Source organism: Pteropus vampyrus, unplaced genomic scaffold (genome assembly GCF_000151845.1).
Source record: "Pteropus vampyrus isolate Shadow unplaced genomic scaffold, Pvam_2.0 Scaffold80, whole genome shotgun sequence".
NCBI lineage: Eukaryota > Metazoa > Chordata > Mammalia > Chiroptera > Pteropodidae > Pteropus > Pteropus vampyrus.
The window spans coordinates 6,435,220-6,454,727 of NW_011888861.1; the positions used below are offsets into that span (position 1 = coordinate 6,435,220).

General features: G+C 43.1%; 1 protein-coding gene across 2 annotated transcripts in view; it reads left to right on the forward strand.

Moving 5' to 3' along the window:
* Positions 1 to 19,508, forward strand: part of GFOD1 (glucose-fructose oxidoreductase domain containing 1) — a 104,807-nt gene that overhangs the window by 72,675 nt on the left and 12,624 nt on the right. Inside the window, exon 2 of one of the 2 annotated variants that reach the window (XM_011362886.2) lies at positions 509 to 561. The exons of the other annotated variant lie outside the window; for it this stretch is intronic. Within the exon in view, the coding sequence (XP_011361188.1) occupies positions 555 to 561 (7 nt within the window). The 5' untranslated portion in view covers positions 509 to 554. The remainder of the gene's footprint in view (positions 1 to 508; positions 562 to 19,508) is intronic. 2 annotated transcript variants of the gene reach the window in all.

A 19,508-nucleotide genomic window follows, 5' to 3' on the forward strand; every position in this document is an offset into this window, starting at 1 on the left:
ATTAACTCGTATTGACTGAGTTCATATTCTGGGAGATGCCAAGATAGTGTTGTCTCATTGAGTTCATGTAACAACCCTGTGAGTTTGATTGTATCTTCATTTTCATTGAGGCTTAGGGAAACTAAGCCATCCACTTGGTCATAGCAAGAAAGTGGCAGAACTGAGATTCAAGCCCACATGCTTTGGATGCTGCTGTCATAATCTATGAACGCAAGGTCTCAAAGTTCTACTCCTATGTTTTCTTCCAAAAGTTTTTGTTTTAGCTCCTACATTTAGGTCTTTGATCCATTTTGAATTAATTTTTGCATATAGCATGAGGTAAAAGTCCAACTTCATTTTTCTGCATATGGATATCCAGTTGTCCTAGCATCGCTTATTGAAAAAAGTATTCTTTCCCCATTGAATGGTCTTGACGCCCTTGTTGAAAATCCACTAACCACTAGTGTAAGGGTTTTTTTCTGAATTCTCAATTCTATTTCATTGATCTATTTGTCTCTTCTTTTCTCAGCACCACACCTTCTTGATTACAGTAGCCTTCTAGTAAGCTTGAAATCATGACGTGTAAGTATTCCAACTATGTTCTCTTTCAAGATTGCTTTTTCTATTCTGGATGCCTTGCATTTCCATGTGAATTTTAGGCTCAGCTTGTCAATTTGAACAAAAGAAGGTATTTGTTAAGAATTGTGTGAATCCATTGATCAATCTGGGTAGTACTGTATCCTAACAATATTAAGTCCTCTGATCCACGGACACAGGGTGTCTTTCCAGTTACGTGAGTCTTCTCTAATTTCTTGCAGCAATAATTGTTTAGTTTTCAGAGTATAAGATTTATATTTCTTATAGTTATTTCTAGATGTTTTATCCTTTTTTGATGCTATTATAAATAGACTTGTTTTCCTAATTTAATTTTTGGATTGTTCATTTTTCTGCAAAATTTTAAATAGCCTCACACCATCCAGAATACTGATGTGACATTCTACCTGTAAGTACCTAAGGTAACATCTGTTACTTTTTTTCTTTCTTCCTTCCCTTCCTGCTTCCTTTCCTTCCCAATTAGCCACCATGCCAACTATTGGACCCATAACAATTAATAAGAATTCTCTGCTCTCATCCACTATACAATCTAGACTCAGATTTCTTTGATTGTCTCTAAAATATCTTCTCATGGTTGGCCTTCTTAAATCAAGATCCAGAAAGCCTCTCTGCTTTTATACCTGGTAATGCTATCTTTCGAGTCTGCTCCATTTTCTAATGGTCTCTCTTTTCACTTTTTCATGCATAGAGGATTAAAATTTATATTATTCAAGGACAGTGCATCTCTAACCTCACACAAAGCTAACATCTGTAGTCAGACAATCCTCATTAAATGGACCTCGGATCCCTCTCGCCTCATTTCATATAAATAAATTTAGAACATAAAATTATTTTCTCCAGTATTAGGGCCACTGACCTACACAAGTGTATGATGCTGCTGCTGGCTCTCAAGCACCTGTTGAAGGATAATCTTTGCTGAAGATGTTGGACAGAGCATCATTGTTTCTTAACCTCACCCCAAATACTTGAGCATCAACAGCTAATTGTTATAAGGAGTGACGACGAAGGCTCTTGCTCATCTCATTTTACTTAATGGGGTGGAGAGCTAGATTCTCCCAGTCCCACATAAAAATTTCTCACTGTGGGCCTCTCATGCCCCCACTTCTCATCCCATCCCTCTAATCACCAGATGTGCTTTTCTCTCTGTTCTTCCAAGATTCTCTCCTCTTCCCTTCATTTAAAGTGTTGATCTGGAAGTGAGACACAAGTCTGCAATTAGGGTCAAAGTAGGGCTTACAAGTGAAAAAAATCTCTTGGGAGTTTTTATGTGGCATGTGCCTAAAAACACCCACTTCTGTGTTTTTTTCCATTGCCAGCACTCTGTTCTAACAAAATTTGTGCTCTTTTAAACACCATATGCTTGTGGATTACTCCTAACTTATATTGTTCTTGGAGGGGAAGGCAATTCAAAATATTTCCCCACCCAGTATGGCCGGGCATCAAGCCATCAGCACAGAAGCCACCTTGGAGCTGGAGTAGGGTCTTGTCTTTACAGTTGCCAGTCCTTCAAGTTACTGGACCATGGGGTGGTGAGGAGGGTTCCTGGGTGATGGGAGATCCTCAGGATTCTCAGGGCAGCAGCTATTTACCAACTGATAAATGCATGTTTTAATTGTTTTCCACCTCCAATGGGACTGCCCGGATTGGTTGTGCCCTGGCTGGATATTGGCTCAGGCACTGTGCACATTTCAGTGTAATAGCTTGTACTGTGTCCATTCTAGATTTCCACCTTCCATCAAGTCTTTTGTTCTCTTTCTCCAAATAGAGCAGAAGGCAAGAGGTCTTACTTTTCAAAGCAAAAGTTGATATTTCCATGGTTTCTTCAACTGTAATCCCTTCAGGATGAAACTCATCTTCTTAGTGGATGTGTGAACAACTGTGTGAAGGATTTTAGGAGAAAGAGAAACATGCCCTGGCCTTCCCAAAGGGAGCATGCCATCAAAGACATCAGGTCTCTCTCCAGGCACAGTGGCTAGCATGTTTAGTCTCAAGATCAGATCTCCCTGGAATGAACCCTTAGCTGGACCTGGAATTCTCCTGGGGCCCATAGACCAGGGAGGACATAAGCTTGTGTGGATAGAGACCCAGGGAAGGTCTCTAGCTTTCTTTGCTCATAGCTTGGAACTAACTTGGGTGGGGATGAGAGTGGCTCATGTTTATGCCAAGAACGTTTCTTTTTTTGGTGAGGGAGCAAAGACCAGGGGCTCATGAAACCTCACCCTGTGGTGGCTTCTCAAATGGAAGGGGCTAACGTTTATGGATGAGTACTGGTAGCTGGTCACTTTATGTAAGTTATCTTTAGGATTCACGCCTCGAGATCTTACTTTCTACATTTTACTGATGAGGAGGCTAAATCCCTGAGAGGTTAACATTCTTATCTGAGTTTGCACAGCTCCTAAAGGTCAGGTCTGACATCTGTCCAACTTCTAAGCCAACCAGCCCATGACATTGCAAAATCTGAATTTCTGGATAATTCATTAATCTATTGTATTACAAGAAAGTAAACACAAGATTCCCCTATCTGAGGCAAGGCCATGACATATGAGTTTTATTGAGTGATTTGTAGGCTTGTTATCATGTACCCAGTGCCTCTTGGCAGAGGGCCATGGCTGTCTTGCTGCTGGATATGCTCATTCCTGTTTAACCTCCTTCTCCCTCCTAAAACCTAGGCTCCCCATTGTAAGGGTTGTTTTTTCCTTTCTGAATAAAAATTATAATTTTAATTATTCATTTTTGAATTGATAATGTAGTCATCTGATTCAAAATTCAAAGAGCGCAAAAGCAAATGCACTGAAACTGCCCCCTCCTGTTCCTTACGCTGAGCCGCCGACTTTTCTGCCTAGAGACAACCAATGCCACCAGTCATCAGTGTTCCCTTCCAGAGACATTTTACGTAAACATAAGTGAATAAACATTTATGCTCTTCATTCTACACTATGCATGTTAATTCTGCATCTTGCCTTTTTTGTCTAACTTTCCAGATCATGTATGAAGAACTTCCCCTTTTTTTTGTGTGAAATACAATACATATATAAAATCATGAAAAAGATAATACTTAAATACAATTAAAGTAAACCTTTAAAAACAGGCTACATATTTGTTTATTAGTTAGCTAGCTAGCAAAGTACCTATAAATTATTTCTTTAAGAAATTGGCGAAGGGAAAAAAAAAAAGAATTTGGCCAAGGGAAAGAAAGTGCTATTTTTTTAGTGTCCAAATCAATTGAATGAGTAATGACACCCCTACCAAAAAAAAAATTTGTTTTAAATCAAATTTATTCAATTAAAAAAAAAAAGTTTGAAACTCAAGCACTGGTTAGCATTATAAAGAAGAGAAATGCTTCAGTAAGTTTTGGTGTCACCAGATTCCAGATAAATGAGAGAGGGAGAAGATTGTATTTTTATGGTACTCATTGCTCCACCTTGGGTGGAGAGCCTGGGTGGAGCTGTGCTGTTGCAGGGGCCCACGGGATCTTTCCACAAGGACAGTGTACGTGGGAGCATGGCCACAGAAAGGCTCTGCCATTTCTCACATCTTTTTTCCTCTGGAAAGCTCTTTCAGTTCTTTAGTCTTATTCACCTCCCTCATCTGCTCTCCTGTTACTCCAATGTGAAATGGCCCAGGGGCAAAACACACTGACCAGAAGCAAGAAGATGCAAGCTGCATACATGGTCAGCAGAATTGTTTTGCCCCACCAGAGTGGTCCCCAGTCTAACAAATTTCAAGACCTTAAGTCGTTCCCCCCACATGCCATGGGCAAACCTGTTCACCAACTATCTATTAAAAATAACTGTATATCAACCATTTTTAAAAAACAAACTCCACGACATCCACTGGTACAATAATATCACAACCATCATTAGTATTTATTGAGCACTTACTATGCCGCAGACCCTGTGTTAAGTTCTTGAGATGGTTCTCTCAGATCTTCAAGGAAGTTGATTCTCTTATGATTCCATCTAACGCATGAAGAAACTGAGCCTTAGAGAGGCAAAGTTACTTGTCCAAATAAGTGGTAAAGCTTCGAGGTCAGATTCAGTCTTTGATTTGGTTCTCCTTCACATTCTCTACTGCAGCTCCATTGGCACCATCAGGATGTGCTAGTTAAGATCGCCGAAAGTTAAGTCCATTTCTCATCTCTTACCTTTAAAAGAAAAAAAAATCTAATGTTCACCATCCTTTATAAAAGTAACTCTGCATATTCTTGAAAACTATAATTAAGTATTCTTTTTTTCTTTCCTCCTTTTGGACCCTTTCCTCCTTTCCTTGCTGGGTTAATTTCAAGCAACAGAGATTCATTGAAGATAGTCATTATACCAGGACATTGGTGGTCACCAAGAAGTGGATATGGTTCCTGATTGTTCTAAAGGATTTCACCATCTGGTTAATAATAGCTAGCACTTATTAATTACTTACTATTCAAGGCACTGCACTAAGTGGATTACATGAATTACCTCATTTAATTCTCATAACTATGAGGTAGATATTTATACCAATTTTATATGAAACAAAAAATAAATGGAAGCTCAGGAGATTTGAGGGAAATTGCTCACCGTTATAGAGTTCACAGGTGGTTGGGAGCTTCACTATTACACATGAAAATATGACTAAGAATTCCAGATGTTATATAATAAAGGCTCAGAAAGTTATAATTGGCTCAGGCAGCAAGTATTAGAGAGGAAAATACTCAAGATTTGAGGTCCACGGGAAAGATGTTTCAGAGGAGATGAAACTTAAGTTAGCCCTTGGTGGGTTGGGGTGGGGGCAGGGGCAGTTTGACACAATGGGGACTAGGGAAGAAAGGAGCAAAGGTATGAGGGGGAAAGTGCCTGGTGAGGATGAACGTGTTTGCACTTGAGGATTTAGCAGAGGGAAAGTAGAGAACCCCTTTGCAGAGGTAAATCATGGCCGAGGCATGAAAATTTCAAATGTCATACACTGAGCAATGGCAAAAGTTAGGTTTCTAAACAGAAGGGGTGTGTGTGTGTGTGTGTGTGTGTGTGTGTGTGTGTGTGTGTATCAATGTTTGGAAAAAGTTCATAGTAAGATAGATTGGAAAGGAGTGTTAGACTTTAAAAAAAATTTGTTTTAGGATATTTTACTTACTATTTATTTATTTTTAATTTAAGTATAGTTGGTATACAGTATCATATTAGCTTCAGGTATACAACATAGTGATTCAACATTTTTATACCTTACAATATGATCATCCCACTCATTCTAGTAATCATCTGTCACTATGCAAACTTAGCACAATATTGTTGACTGTATTCCCTTTCACTTTTTTCACTTATCCCTCATCCCCTCATCTGTTACCTCTTCTGGCCACCATCCCTTTGGTCATTTTTTAAAGACACAGTATTGACACAGTATGGACATTAACAAAATTGATTGCATAATGGCAGTTAGTAAAAGCACCTCTATTTGAATTTTGCAATGAGTTGTTTACATGTCCAGTTGCTGAGATTTTTTCTAAGCAGTTTACCATAACTCTTTTTTTTCTACTCATCAACTTAAAGGTGTGTATGTGATGGAGAGTAGATAGCATGTGCTCCCCAACATATTCTTAAGTGCTTACACATCCCCACTTCCCCTGAATTAGAGCTTCTAGAATGGCTAAAGTGCTTTCCTATCCTGAGCTCATGTGGAGAGCCAGCTGGTAGCATCATAGATAGCCCTGACTCAGCATCAGAGCCCCTCTGAGCCCTTCATCTCCCCACTGCTCCTATACCCCCAAAATAAGTGGGTATTGGCTGTTTAGTTAGCAAGGCACTATATGAAAACTATAAATCATGAGATGTTATAGTTGGAGTCACCTTATAGAGTATCTGGTCCAAACACTAGCTGTCATCTTCTCTTCAACATGCTTTATTCTAAAAAGGAGTGGTCAGATAATTCAAGGATTGTTTCATGTTGTTGATTCCTTGGAGATTCACGTGGACATTAATGGTGCAGGCAAGTACTATATTAGAGAAACTTTTTCCTTATGGAGAGGGTACTTGTAAATTCAATTCATTGTGCCTGTGTCTATGTAACTGGGTATTTAAAACCTTTAATAACCATTGAAACAGAAACACACGGAAGTATTTAAGGTGAGGATGGTCACTGGTATGTCTGATCTCTCCTGGGACTGTGAGGATTGAGATTTAGGCTAGGGATGGGATGGAACAGAATTGAAACTTCTTAACATTTTTAACAAGTGCTTTCTAAATTTCTTGACCCTGGAATCCTTTTCTGGTGTGCGGCACAGCAATGAACACCCCGTAGGACTGGTGTTCCTTAGAAGCACGTTGGGAAATGCTGCTTTAGCCCAGTCCCCTCACTTTGCAGATAAGAAAATGGATAGTGGCAGAGTTGGGACTGGGACACAGAAATGGGTCCTCATAAAGTCTTGACCCTGTTACCTTTCTTACGCCCATATGTACTGATTACTCATCTTCTAATAGTAGAGGTGTATGTGGAGATGGATGGTGCCCAGGGGGAAATCACCAGTGAGAACAGCAGAATGAGGAGCATTTGGGGAGAAGTGCTTTGTGGCGGGCTGATACTCAGTGGTGGAGGAGTGGACAGTGGCTGCCGAGAGTGGGTTCTGCCAGGTGAAAGACACTTCTGCTGACACTGGATGGTGAGGGACAGCCCTGTATCCCCTGAGGAGGACAAGCTTCCTCTGCAGTCATCCTGGGGGTGGGGGGCGGTACTAGTTTGAGTCAGCTTTCCAGTCAGTGGCGCTGAAACTGCTGATTTACTGGGCATGTGTCCAGAGCAAATGCTGTGTAGGTTTGTTTGCCTGTGTTGGAGAAGGGGGATTTGGGTGAACTGGAGGCTCTCTGGGACATTCAATGTAGTGATCTTTTAGGGTCTGGGAATAAAAGGAAAACGGGGACCACGAACACCGAAGCTGTGGTTTGAAAAAGTAAGGGTAACTGCCCAAACTCACTAGCCTAAGCAAACTGATAAGGTAAGGGTATAGTGTCTTATAAACTTGTGTTTGAGGGGACAGGGGTGTGAGAAGAAATCTAAAGAAGTGAGCTGCATAGATCGGAGTCCTTTTTCTGTGGAGCAGAGAGATGCCTGAGGAGGGAACAGTTAGTAACTTTATTCTTATGCATTATTATTTATTGTTATATTTTGTTATTCATTGTTTTTCTGCTCTATGAGTGCTTTAACTTTCACCGTGTACATTCTTTAGCCTTTAAGCCCTTGAAGAGGGTAACTTTGTTTTAGGTGCTGTGCTTTACCTAATCTCCTCACTACTCAATTTAATACTACTCAATTTAATATTTAGATATCTTTCCCTCCACACCCTGCCCACTCTCCCCTGCCCACCCCCACCCCGCCAGAAGAAAACCTGCATATGGAAGGCACTAAATTGTTCAGTGAGCTGATAGAACAATTTGGTTAGTTCTACTTATAAAACCTTGATGACTACTTAACCTTAATGCCCTGAAAGAGCAGAAAAATGACTCTGTAATTTCCTTTCCTAGTCAAGTAGAAATGCAGGATATGAGTTTTCTCTAGACCCTACGTCCTTATCTTCCTGTCCCCAGCCCCAAGCGTGACAGCAACCGTTCCTTGTTACAGAATGATTGGTCTTTAAAGAAGGTTACCACCATCACCACTTGCTAGTTTTAAAAACATTTCTGTGAACTCTTTCACATGGTTTCCAATGGCTTTTTGATTGCTGATGTTATCTATAGTTTATTACGATCATTGCTGTGTAGAAGAAGGTGCTTGGGTGGATCTTTTTGTGCCGGTCCTATCTTGAGATATCCACACAGAAGACTGGCACATGCCTGAGATTAGAATGTCAATCTCATACTGGACACATACCTTCTCTGCTCGCCCCTGGCAGTGGCGGGGTACAGCTGTTGCTAAGCAACCAGTTCATCTATGCTCTCCCAATCAGCAGATAAAAAAGCAGGCCTGAAACTCTTGCTGGAGAGTTCCAGCTGGGAGATGTGTGTGTGTTTGGGGGGTGGGGGTTGGGGGGCAGCACTGGAACTTGAACTCTGCTGCTGCCCATCAGCTCTGACCCTCGCCTGAGTGCTGAGAGCCCTGGAGCTGTGGGTTAGCCTTCTGAGACTAGAAAGAATGATGAGATCAATGACATGATGATAAATTCGGCTTAAAAAAAACAGAATCCCACTTCATGGTCAAGGAAGTCTCTTAATTCCAGAGAAGTCTGAAAGGATTTATGCCTAAATTCTATATCTTCATTTGTATTTAGAACCCTTAAGAGGCAGTTAACTACATAACTTTGCATCAGAGAAGTCAGAAAATTATATTCTCTAAGGTCTAGAAGGTGCCATATACATCTCTGACCCCCAGCTGGTGGGACCTATGAGCCAGAGCATCAGTAGTCCCCCATTATCACTCATACCTCACTGGACCTCTGTGATCTTTAAGGATTTCTCAATCTTTTATTATAAATTGTGAGTAAATACTAAACAGTAACTACAGCAAGCCAACCAAGTACTGTGCTGAGGGGAAACCAATGTATTTACCAGTATAATATGACTCCTGCCTTTAAAGAACTCATAATTATAGGTGAGGGGAAGGAATATACAGAATGTCCTAGAACAGAGGTTCCCCCAAAACATTCTCTATTTGTGGGGTCCTTACTGTTGCAGTAATTTTTTTCATGGTGCTCCAAGGCCAGAAGAAAGACCTAGCAATTCCATTTAATAGGTAATAAGTATTTATTTAGGTCCTAACAACATAGTAGATACTTGAAAAAATAACAGATAAGTTGAAAGAATAAAAATATTTCTATTTGATTTTTAAAATAATCAGGATGAGTTTTAATGGGATATGTGTGCCCGTTGGGCATTGCGCAACTTCTCAAATCTTGGAATCAGGAGAACACAACCAGCCTTATTTCCTATCCTACCTTGATTTTTGCCTGGTACTTTTGTTTGTTTGTTTTGTTTTTATCACAGGAAACTGCCAAAAAACGAGCTTCACAGAGATACTATGGTTAGAGTTAGGGTTTAGGGTTAGGGTTAGGGTGTTATCAAAAGGAATGTAATGCAATCTAACATTGACTGTGAACTTCCTGGAGCTAGTAATTCCTGAAGCACCCAACAGATGTTGAGTACCACCATATTTCCACAAAAATTTAAATACACTATGGTGCCTCTGTGAGTTTGCTGCGGGACCACTGGATGCCTTGGGTGCCAAGGCATTAAGGTTGGGAACCATGGTACTAAAAAACAGAAACTAGTAGTGGGAAATAAAATATCAGGTGGAGGCTACCCACCTCCAACCCCGTTTCTTACCCAGTAGTCTCTTAATGAGTGGTCGTGGATCCAACGAAAGGTTACATGAAAATCCATGATTACAACTTAATTCCTTTGCAATCATTTTTTACTGCCTGTCAAATTGCATTTAGAATTGCATCATACTGTTCGAGATGAGCCACAGATACATGGATCCAGAATATGTGGGTTTGAATCTTGGCTCTACCGCTTACTAGGGGGTGAATTTGGGCATTGACTTTTGAGGGTTTGGTTTCATGGTTTGCTAAATGGAAATGACAGGAACCTCTCAGGGTGCTGGGAGTATTCGAAAGTTGGTACATAATTAGCCCTTCGGTCAATAAGTGTTAGTTCTAGTATTCTTATTCCTGGGGTGGACATTTATACTTCAGTGTGATGGAGCATGACAAGCTTTTCTCAGGAAAGGTGTTAATTTGAGGAAGGTGGGTAAAGGCTATGGTGGAGGACAGCGCCCTCCAAGAGGAGCCACAGTGAGGCTCCTTGGCAGAGGCCATCCTCTCTGCTCTCAGAGGGCCTGAAAGGCCGAAGAACTGCTCATTGGGGGTAGAGACCAGTCATACCATCCCAGGTACCCAACACCCATCTGTACTGTGGTAGAAAGCAGACCAAATGTGGTCTCCTTCTTGTGTTCTCTGTACCTGGCATCCGCTGTGTCGGAGACATCCAGACATCTCCCCACAGTCCTTCACAAGTCTGATCAATGACCAGGTGTTCAGGAGCCCCACTTGTCCCAGTGCTGTGCCCATTCAGAGCCCTCTCCTGAGAGTCAGTGAGAGTCCCTTCCCTGCAGGAGACCCTCAGGGTGGACAGGGGACCTTTACAGCTCTGCTAGGGCTCTCTCCCCAGGGGCTGGTGCCTTTAGAGCCTTCATCACCTATATGCCAGTATCCTGGCCTCCTCCAGGGCCTCACAGTACTTTGAGGAAGAGAAAGTATTGAATCTTAATCCCTAGCCCATTTCCTCACTGTAAAATGGGGCTGCTGCCACATGACATCACCGAGCAGGGCAAGGGCTTTCAACTGGTGTTGCTGGGGCAACCACAGACCCAATGTGTCCAATTTTCTGGTAGTTCCTGCCAACTAGGTTTCTTCTTTTAAAGAGTCTGTGTTGTTTGCAAATCGTTGCAAAAAAAAAAAAAAAAATCTCCAAGATTCACCCTAGCCAGCCCCTAGGGCAGTTGCCTGAGGCAGTATGATTGGTCTCCACCTGCTGTGAACAATTCTTCAGCCTTTCAGCCTCTCCTGGCTGGGCTTGGTGAAGCCTTCACCTGGCTCAGTACATGTTATGGTCATTTGGTCCCAAGATGAAAAACAGAGTACTGTCCCTTTAAGAGAAAAGGCTGGAGGATGGAAGAAATTTCTGGTTTCTGGGCTGCTCTGGGAAGACTAGATCTCTGTGTTCAGTAAGGTGCTTTTAAGCTCCCCCTCCAGCACACACAGTTCCCTCCTTACCTCACCCCTACCACGTCTTGCCCATTCCTGAGGTTCTAAACTCTGCTGACAGGATCTTCATTCTAGTGATGATGATAGCACAGATCTGTCAAAATATCAGCTGTAATCAAGGGTGAGGTTTGGTTCTCATTAAAGAGGGGTTCTATTTTGCAGTCTCAATCACTATCTGAGCTTTGGTTATTTACTAGGAACAGCTGATAAGGTGCTCAGCTAAGTGTCTCAGACTGCCTTTGCCTTACATTTGCCCAGCCTGATCTCCCTATTGCCACTCTGTATAAACAAAAATCCCAGCAGAAGTTTCTGCCTGGGGTGTGTCCATGTTGAGTGAATCAGCACCCAGACTGGTACCTGTAGGCACTGCATTTTGGTTTCATTCATGAGAGAGCACTGCAGTAGGTTGGTTTTAGTTTTTTTTTTTTTTTTTCCCCAGCTGCATCTCACAGTAACTTTGTTCTTGCAATAGGCTTATGCCTTCCAGCAGACTTTCTGTATACTACTCATTTCATACTCTCAGCGGTCTTATAAAGCTGGCAGGGCCAGATAGCAGCCCAGTTTCACAGATTTTTTTTTTTTTTGCACACTGAATTAGTGGCAAAGCCAGAATTAGACTTTATTTCGATTTCAAGTCTTGGTAACTTACCCACCTCCCCTGCTACCATGCACGTACCTCCCTGCCCCTGGACTTGTTTTGAATTCTTGTAGCTCTGAGAGCTGATGTTAGCAGGTTTTATTTGCATCATTAATTGACTTCTACAGGCACTCATGAGCACTTTCATGTGTTGGGACAGTGGGTATATGTCATTTCATCCTGAAAGCGGCCTTTTGAAAAGATATTGTTATTCCAGTTTTATAAATAAGTGATCTAAGCTTCCTTGACTTTAGGTGGCTTGGGTCACACAGTTCCAAATGCTGGAATCAGAATTTCAATCCATGGTCCCCAACCCCCATTCCACTTCCTTTTCTAATAAATCCTGCTGGCTCTTGGGCTGCTTTAATAATAGCCACTCAGTGGTTCCTTGGTGCCCAAGTCAATGTTTTCAGAAAGGGGTCCAGAAGCTTGTAAACCTCTTTTCCTAGAGAATCGTTTTAATTGCCAGCATCAGAAACTATCTGGCTGATTTTCGCAGAATGGAATTTTTTGCAAAGGATATTAGTTCATCACAGAAATGTTAGGAAAGCTGAGCAAACAAGGGGAACAAAGAAAGATTTAGCAGCTTGAATCGCAGTCCAAGTCTCACCAGCGGATCAAGCTGACGTGGACAGACCCTGTTGCTTGCGATGGTGCTGGTATTGATTGGACTGTAGGTGCCATCGTTGACATCATTGCACCACAGCCCCCGGAAACTGGATTTTGCTAGCCTACTGCCAGCATGGATTCTCCACCTTCCTCCTTCCTTGTGTATCAGGGCCAGGTGGTATCCCTGGCTGGCCAAACCCAGGTGTATTCCCATGCCTTCGCTGCAAAGGCTGCTGGGCAAGCAAGCCCCCGGTTTGGCTTCCATACTGGAAAGAAGGTCTCTCTCCCACCAAGACTCACATGGTGGAGAATTTCCCAGATGGAATTAGGAGATTTGGGGGCTGGGCAGCCCCTGAAAATTACAATTCTTTACTATGTTCCCCCTAAACACACAGGTACCATACGGCACTTCTCTGTTTCTCACCATTACCACCTTCCTACCCCTCCCCACACCCTGTCACAGAATTGGTACAAATTGTAGAGATGATATAGGTGAAAGTGCTTTGGGAAGTGGTTTGTTAATGATTATCCTGATAATCCAGGAGACCTGGATCTGGTTTGCCTCCTGGCTGGGGAGGGGTTTATTGCTCTTGTCTGGCCATATCAGTAGGAATGCTGCACTTTTGAATTGATTGTCTCACAACTGATGTTTGTTTTTTTTTTATGTGTGTATCACAGCTGATTGTTAACCTCTGCTTCTGACTGAGGGGCGAACTCCATTGTTTCTTTGTGAGGAAACATGGAAGATTGGGCTGCTTTCCTTTCTTGGGCAGGTTAGGCCACCCCAAGGTGTTTATTTCTGCAAGGATCTGCATTCCAGGTCTTAGGGAGGGGGCAGGTAGTGTGGCCCTGCTGTGGTTTTGTGGCTGGCAAAATGCTTTTAGAGGTAATGTATGTGGCAAGACCACTGCTGCCTGGTTCCTTTTGCCAAGACAGCAGGTGCCTGTGTACAGAAGGCTGGAGCCCTTCCCTGCAGCACTTTCTTATTCATCTTTGGGAACCCAGCCATCGCAGTGGCCTGTCTCCCCAGCTGCTCTCCTTCCTGATAAGGTCCTTTCAGTTGCTCTGGCCAGTTCACTGCCACAAATGTGGAGCAACTGGACATCTGCCTTTCAAGGACAACAGTGGCTGTGGTTCCCCCATTTTGAGATTCCCTCCTGCCTTTCTTGCTCTCTAGCTCTTCCCTATTGAAGCACTAACTAGTCTTGCCTTCCCTCCTTTGCCTTCCCAAATCACTTCCCAATTCAAGGCTGGGGTCCAGTGGGGCCCAAAGGGTTTGAGGTTTCTTTTATTAATGTGTCCTGCAGCTCTGAGGCTCAGTCATTTAATCCTATACCTACTCTTCCACTTGCAGCAATTCCCTAGATGAAAAATGGAAAATGTAAAGCTTTGGGAGCACGGACCTGAATTTGCAGCCGGGGCCTGACACATAGCTATGATCTTGGATCATCATAATCTCTCTTAGCCTTAGTTTCCTATTCTGGACAAACAGGCATAATGGTGCTGGTGTGATGTGTAATGGAGCCTGATGGGAAGCCTGGTACCTCGTGATACATAACAGTTTCAGCTCCTCATCCTTTCCTTGTGCTTGTTTCAACCCCCAGAGACCAAGGCTCCCACCCTGCCCGTCTCTGTACTTATCACCACTGCCTACAGGGAGCCTTGTGTTGGAGACACAAGCTCTGCAGTAACAAGGAGACTAATAATAAGTTTTTAAAAGCCTAGAGTATCTCGCTGAGTCTTTCTTTTTGATGGAGTAAAAAACTACTAAAACATGGAAACAAAGAGAGGGAGGTTTGAAATGAATGTCCACCTGTGTCTGAGGCACTTGATATTGGGAATATACTTCAGAATTTCCCGCCTGGAAGGGCTTTCTAGAGCTCATGGCAAATGAGTGGACTGGGCTGGAATAATTTTAAGATGACCTTTGCCCCCTGATGTCACTCCTGTGATTAGTTATATGGCAAAAGGGAGATGATCTGGGTGTGCCTAATCTAATCACAGAAGCCCTTTAAAGACAGAGTTCTCTCTAGCTTGTGGCAAAGAGGAAGTCAGAGATATCCCAGGCTTGAGGAGGACTGATTTCCACCTGCTGTCGCTGGCCTGAGGATGGTATGGTACATGAGGAACACGGGTGCCTCTAGAAGCTAGACCGCTAGCAAGGAAACCAGAGAGGACCTCCGGCCAACAGGCCCAAAGAACTGAATTCAGTCAACAACCTCATGAACTTAGAAGCAGATTCTTCCCCAGAGTGGCTTTTTGAAACCCTAAGCAGAGACCCAGCTGAGCCTGCCCGGACTTTTGACCTAGAGAACTAAAAGATAATAAATGGGTGTTAAGCTGCTACATTTGTGGTAGTTGTTATGGCAGCAATAGAAAACTAATACAGCCATGCAGTGAAGACTGGTGGGGACTGTGGTATACTGGAGATGCATGTGCCACCTAACTATGGAAGGCATTATTCACCTCCAGCTGATTGTTATTATGCAGGAGGCTCTGGGGGAAAAAAACCAAAGGCCCCGGAAAATTCCAATTTTTAAAAAAAAACCGAAAACTAAAACGGGGGAAAAAACCCGAAAAAAAACAACAAAACAAAAACCCCCCTGAAAGGAAAAGTTTCCAACTTTTTTTTTTTTTTTTGAGAAGTTACCTATTTTAAATTCTGTTGTTCATACTATCTGCACAGCGAGGGCAGTGTTTCTCCCAAAAGTGTTGACTTGCAATTGATAATAGGTACTGAGGTTTATCAGGGACTGTGTGGAGGCTTTAGGAAATAACACAAGGTCTCCACCTTTTTGGATATGTGATGAGAATTCATATTATACCTAGGGAGAGAAAGTGCAGATTTCTTTATTTCTCTGCAGTCGACCTGATCACCATTCTAGACCCCATCTTTAGTTGGGCAGGTAGGGAGTGGAACTGTAGTCTGATCTCCCAACACAATCACTTACATTTTCTTTTAGTAGCTCAGTCTCTTTTAGATGACTCTGGTGGTCTACCTGTTTAGCATTTTGCCCTTTGCCTCCCTCCACTGCAGAAGGTGGGGAAAGTGTGACTGGCTATGTCCCCTGAATTCAGGTTGTGTCCTCTGAACCTGGCTCGTCCAGGTGTGGAATGATGATGCAGGCTAAAAAGGGGCTGTTTCAGGCCACTCCCCAGTATAATAATGACTAAGGTGCAAAGAGTGTCATTTGGATATTTGGGACCAACGTAGCGGGACTCAACTGATGAGGCCCACAGTCTTAGCTGTTTTTCTCTGCCCCCAAGTTCCTGACCACTACAGCTGCCACATCCAGCCCCAGGCCTCTGTTCTCCCATGGGACCTCTCACCACCTCTCTGCCCCCTCACACTTGGGTTTATATGTGCCACCTACAGGCAGGGAAGGGCTGCTTTAGGCCACCTACCTAGGTCTCTAGGTCCCGCGTTCCTACCTGCTGTTTTCCAAACCTCTGTCCTTGGTCTTTCCTGAAAGTGGCAAGCCTTTCTTTTCTGTCCTGGGAATGCTCAGATTGGAAGGAGCTGGCTAGTAACTTTTCCACTTCATATCCTCATTTTCAACACGCATAAGTCATCATGATGGAGATGTATGGGATGTACCAATGAGGAAACTGAAAATGAAAAGTGCTTCAGGAGAACTGTCTCTGTTATAGATGTTGTGGGATCAACGATTAGATGATACTAAGCTACATGAAACAATCTGAGAACACTTAACTACTGATAGGGATTCCTGTGCAGAAGAAGGGCTCAGATAATAGGCTTGAGTAGTAGGGGAAGTCCACAAAAAAAGGGTTGGTGAGATAGGGGCTGGCCTTTAAGGGCAGGTTAGCTATAGAAAAGCACTTGAACATCTAATTCAGTTCAATATCAAGGCCCATCAATATGAGCCCTGTTGACTTCCTTTCTTTGATCGTTCCATTCTTTCAGAGCCCACTAATGGCATCAGAGGCCTTGACAAAAGGAGCTGAATATGGGTTACCGTGACCCATTTCCACCTCAAGTTTGAAATTAGAATGGAAACTTAATCAAGCTGCTCTGAGACTTTGGGCGGTCACCAGATGAGCATTAGGCATCCCCCACCCCCATCCCCAGCCCCACTGCCCTGGTTTCTGATGCTTACCATAGTCAGTCACACAATTCTCCTTGGAGCCCATTGTGGTGCCGTGTGTGACGGGCATTACATATACATGCATAGACACATATAGCCGGCAAGAGTGGGAGCATGTATCAGAGAGGTGAATGTCATCTCTGTGTGTTGTATACAATTTAGATACAGGTGCAAAGAATAACCTAGCCAGCCTTGAGACAATTTGGCCAGAAGGCAATAGAAATGCACAAGTTAAGACCAGGCTTGCTCTGGACACACAGTGCAAATCCCAGCTCTACTACTGAAGTGTAGAACCACGGGCAAGTTGCTTGCCCTCTCAGAGCTTTAGTTTCCACAACTGTGAGTTGGGGACAATATTCGTATCTGCCTCATGGGATTTTGTACACTAAAAACTGGAAGTGTATATAAAATTCTCAGCTTATAGCATAAAGTGCTCAATAAATGGTGGTTGTTGCTATTTTACATTATGTTATTATTATTGTAAACACATCTGATTGATGGCTTGAGTTGCGAAATTGTTTGTTAGGAACTCTCAGGGGACTGAAGATGAGGAATTTTCCCAAAGAGGCACTCCTCCCAATTTGTATGGAAGAGGAGCTGGGGCCACAGAGTGGGGTTTAGGCAGTCATCCCTGCTGATGCTGCACTTCTCTTGTACTTTCTAAGCTGAAAGAAAACACTCGTGTTAGGGAAAAGAGGAGATACGGAGAGGGGAAATAAAGGAGCTACAAAACTAGACTAAATGGAGGATTGCAGTGAGTGAGTGAAACCAACCAAAGGCACTGAACCTCAGAAACCAGGAAAGGCGCCATTATAAATAGGCCTGTCTGTGCAGATACTTCGTTTTCTTAAAACCAGAGATTTGTCTTTGACCTGCTTTTGTTTTTTCTTCACTCTAAACTCTAGTTCTGCTCAATCTCCTTTGAATCATAGAACTGAACATCAGGATATGTACATACAATTTTTGTAAATAGTCTCATTTTAGCGGTTTCTTAGATCCCAGGTTAAACACTCTTGGTGTAGACCATTTTCTAAACAGGACCCAGACTATTTTCCAAATGGGACCCAAAGCTTCTGAATGAATAAACTCTTACGCATGCTTCAGAAGCCTGCCCAAATGTCACCTCTCCAGCAAAGGTTTCTGTCATACCCAAATCAGTTGGGCAGCCCCTCTGTAGTACTCTAATTGTCCCTCTGTTAGATCCCATAGTCTTAGGTCCTGTAACTTACTTAAGGTCCTATAACCACCCATTTCCTGGTTGGTCTTCTCTACTAGGCTGTGAGTTTCTTTTCATCTTTCTTACTCATTTTTGGCCCTAATACCTCACACAAAAATGTTGAAGGAATGGAGTATAAATGAAGATAACGAGTTCCCTGTTTGAATTTCAGAGAAAGCTCTCTCTCCCTTCTGTGAGTGGGAGGAAAAAAATAGAAAGCCGTATCTGATGGGACTTCTTGTAGGGGTTCTGCTAATCTGCCATGGTAGCTGCAAGCCAGCCTGAAGGACCAGCATCTATTTTGACTTTCAGAAGATAAGGGACCATCAACACAAATACAATAATCCAGAAGAACTGGTGGGAACGTAGCATTGGCCTCACAGATTTCCACCATTGATTAGATAAAGAAGTGTCTCAATGGAAATGTGCTGGCAGGGAGGGATGCTTTGAAGTTCCAGGCTGATTATGCTAAGGAAGGGCTCTGGTGTCTAGGTGGCCAGCCATATTCCAGGTACCCAGGGATAACCTACCCGGGCAAGAGCATGAAAGGGCTGCTGCTCTGTGGGACAACAGAAAACATATGTCTTTCCCTAGAGGTGTCAATGGGAAGCACCTTGTCCTGGCTCCTGAGGGGGCCTATTTGGATGGAGTATTTGCCCCCATAAATGCCGTGGTCTCTGGAAAAAGATACAGGTGGGTACTCAGCCGTAGCTTGGAGGCCTTGAGCTTGGAGGGTATGAAGGTGGCTTCAGGTCGTATTGGTTGGAAAGTCCTTTCCAGGAGCACTTTTCATGAGGGCCATGGATATTTTGGCCCTGTTACAGAGAACACACTCAGCAGGCTTTGGAGGAAGCCAGATTCCCATTTCCCCGTGAGAGATCTCAGGAGGGCAGTAAAGTGCCTTCTGAAATTCTTTAATTTAAAAGGTTCTGACAAAGAGCCGGCATACTGCCTTGCATATTGTACTTTTGCCCTCCAGAAGTTTTCCACTGATCTCATCTTCTCCCCAACTTTAGCTCTATGACATAGGTGAGAAGTTATTGGTCCCACCATTTTACAGACAAGGAGCTCTTGCTTTATTTGCTGACAAAAGATTCTCTTCTTGAAAAATAAAGTTCGTTCCAGCCCCGTTTTCCCCTCCCCCCACCTCCCCTCACCTCCCCAAAGACCCAGCCAAACTCTTTGTCTTCATGAAAAGGGGTAAATAGTCTCTGTGGAGTGGGTTTTAAAGACTTCTGCAGAATACCCCAGCCAGTCTTGATGTATTCTCTGACACCTATCCATAATCACACTGTACAACCTTGACAAGATTCCAAGACGTCTATTTCTGGGTACAGGGACAGACCCCTGGGTGGAGCAAGTTAAGCGTGGTGTGACCAGTGGTGTGACCAGGGCTACCGCTATCCTCCAGAGCCCCCCAGTGCCCTGGAAGCTCCTGCTGTTCCTCTACGTAGTCATAAGCTCCAGCGAGCTTTGCTGAAACTCTCCAGCTGCTCGGGAAATGTTTGGGGCTTGGCAAAACACAAAACACTTTTTCTTAGCACTTAGTATTTTTTCCTGCTTTCCATTTTGCACTGCCTGTTTATTTGGAGTGAAATTGAGTCCATGTGTTTCAAATCCCTTTGC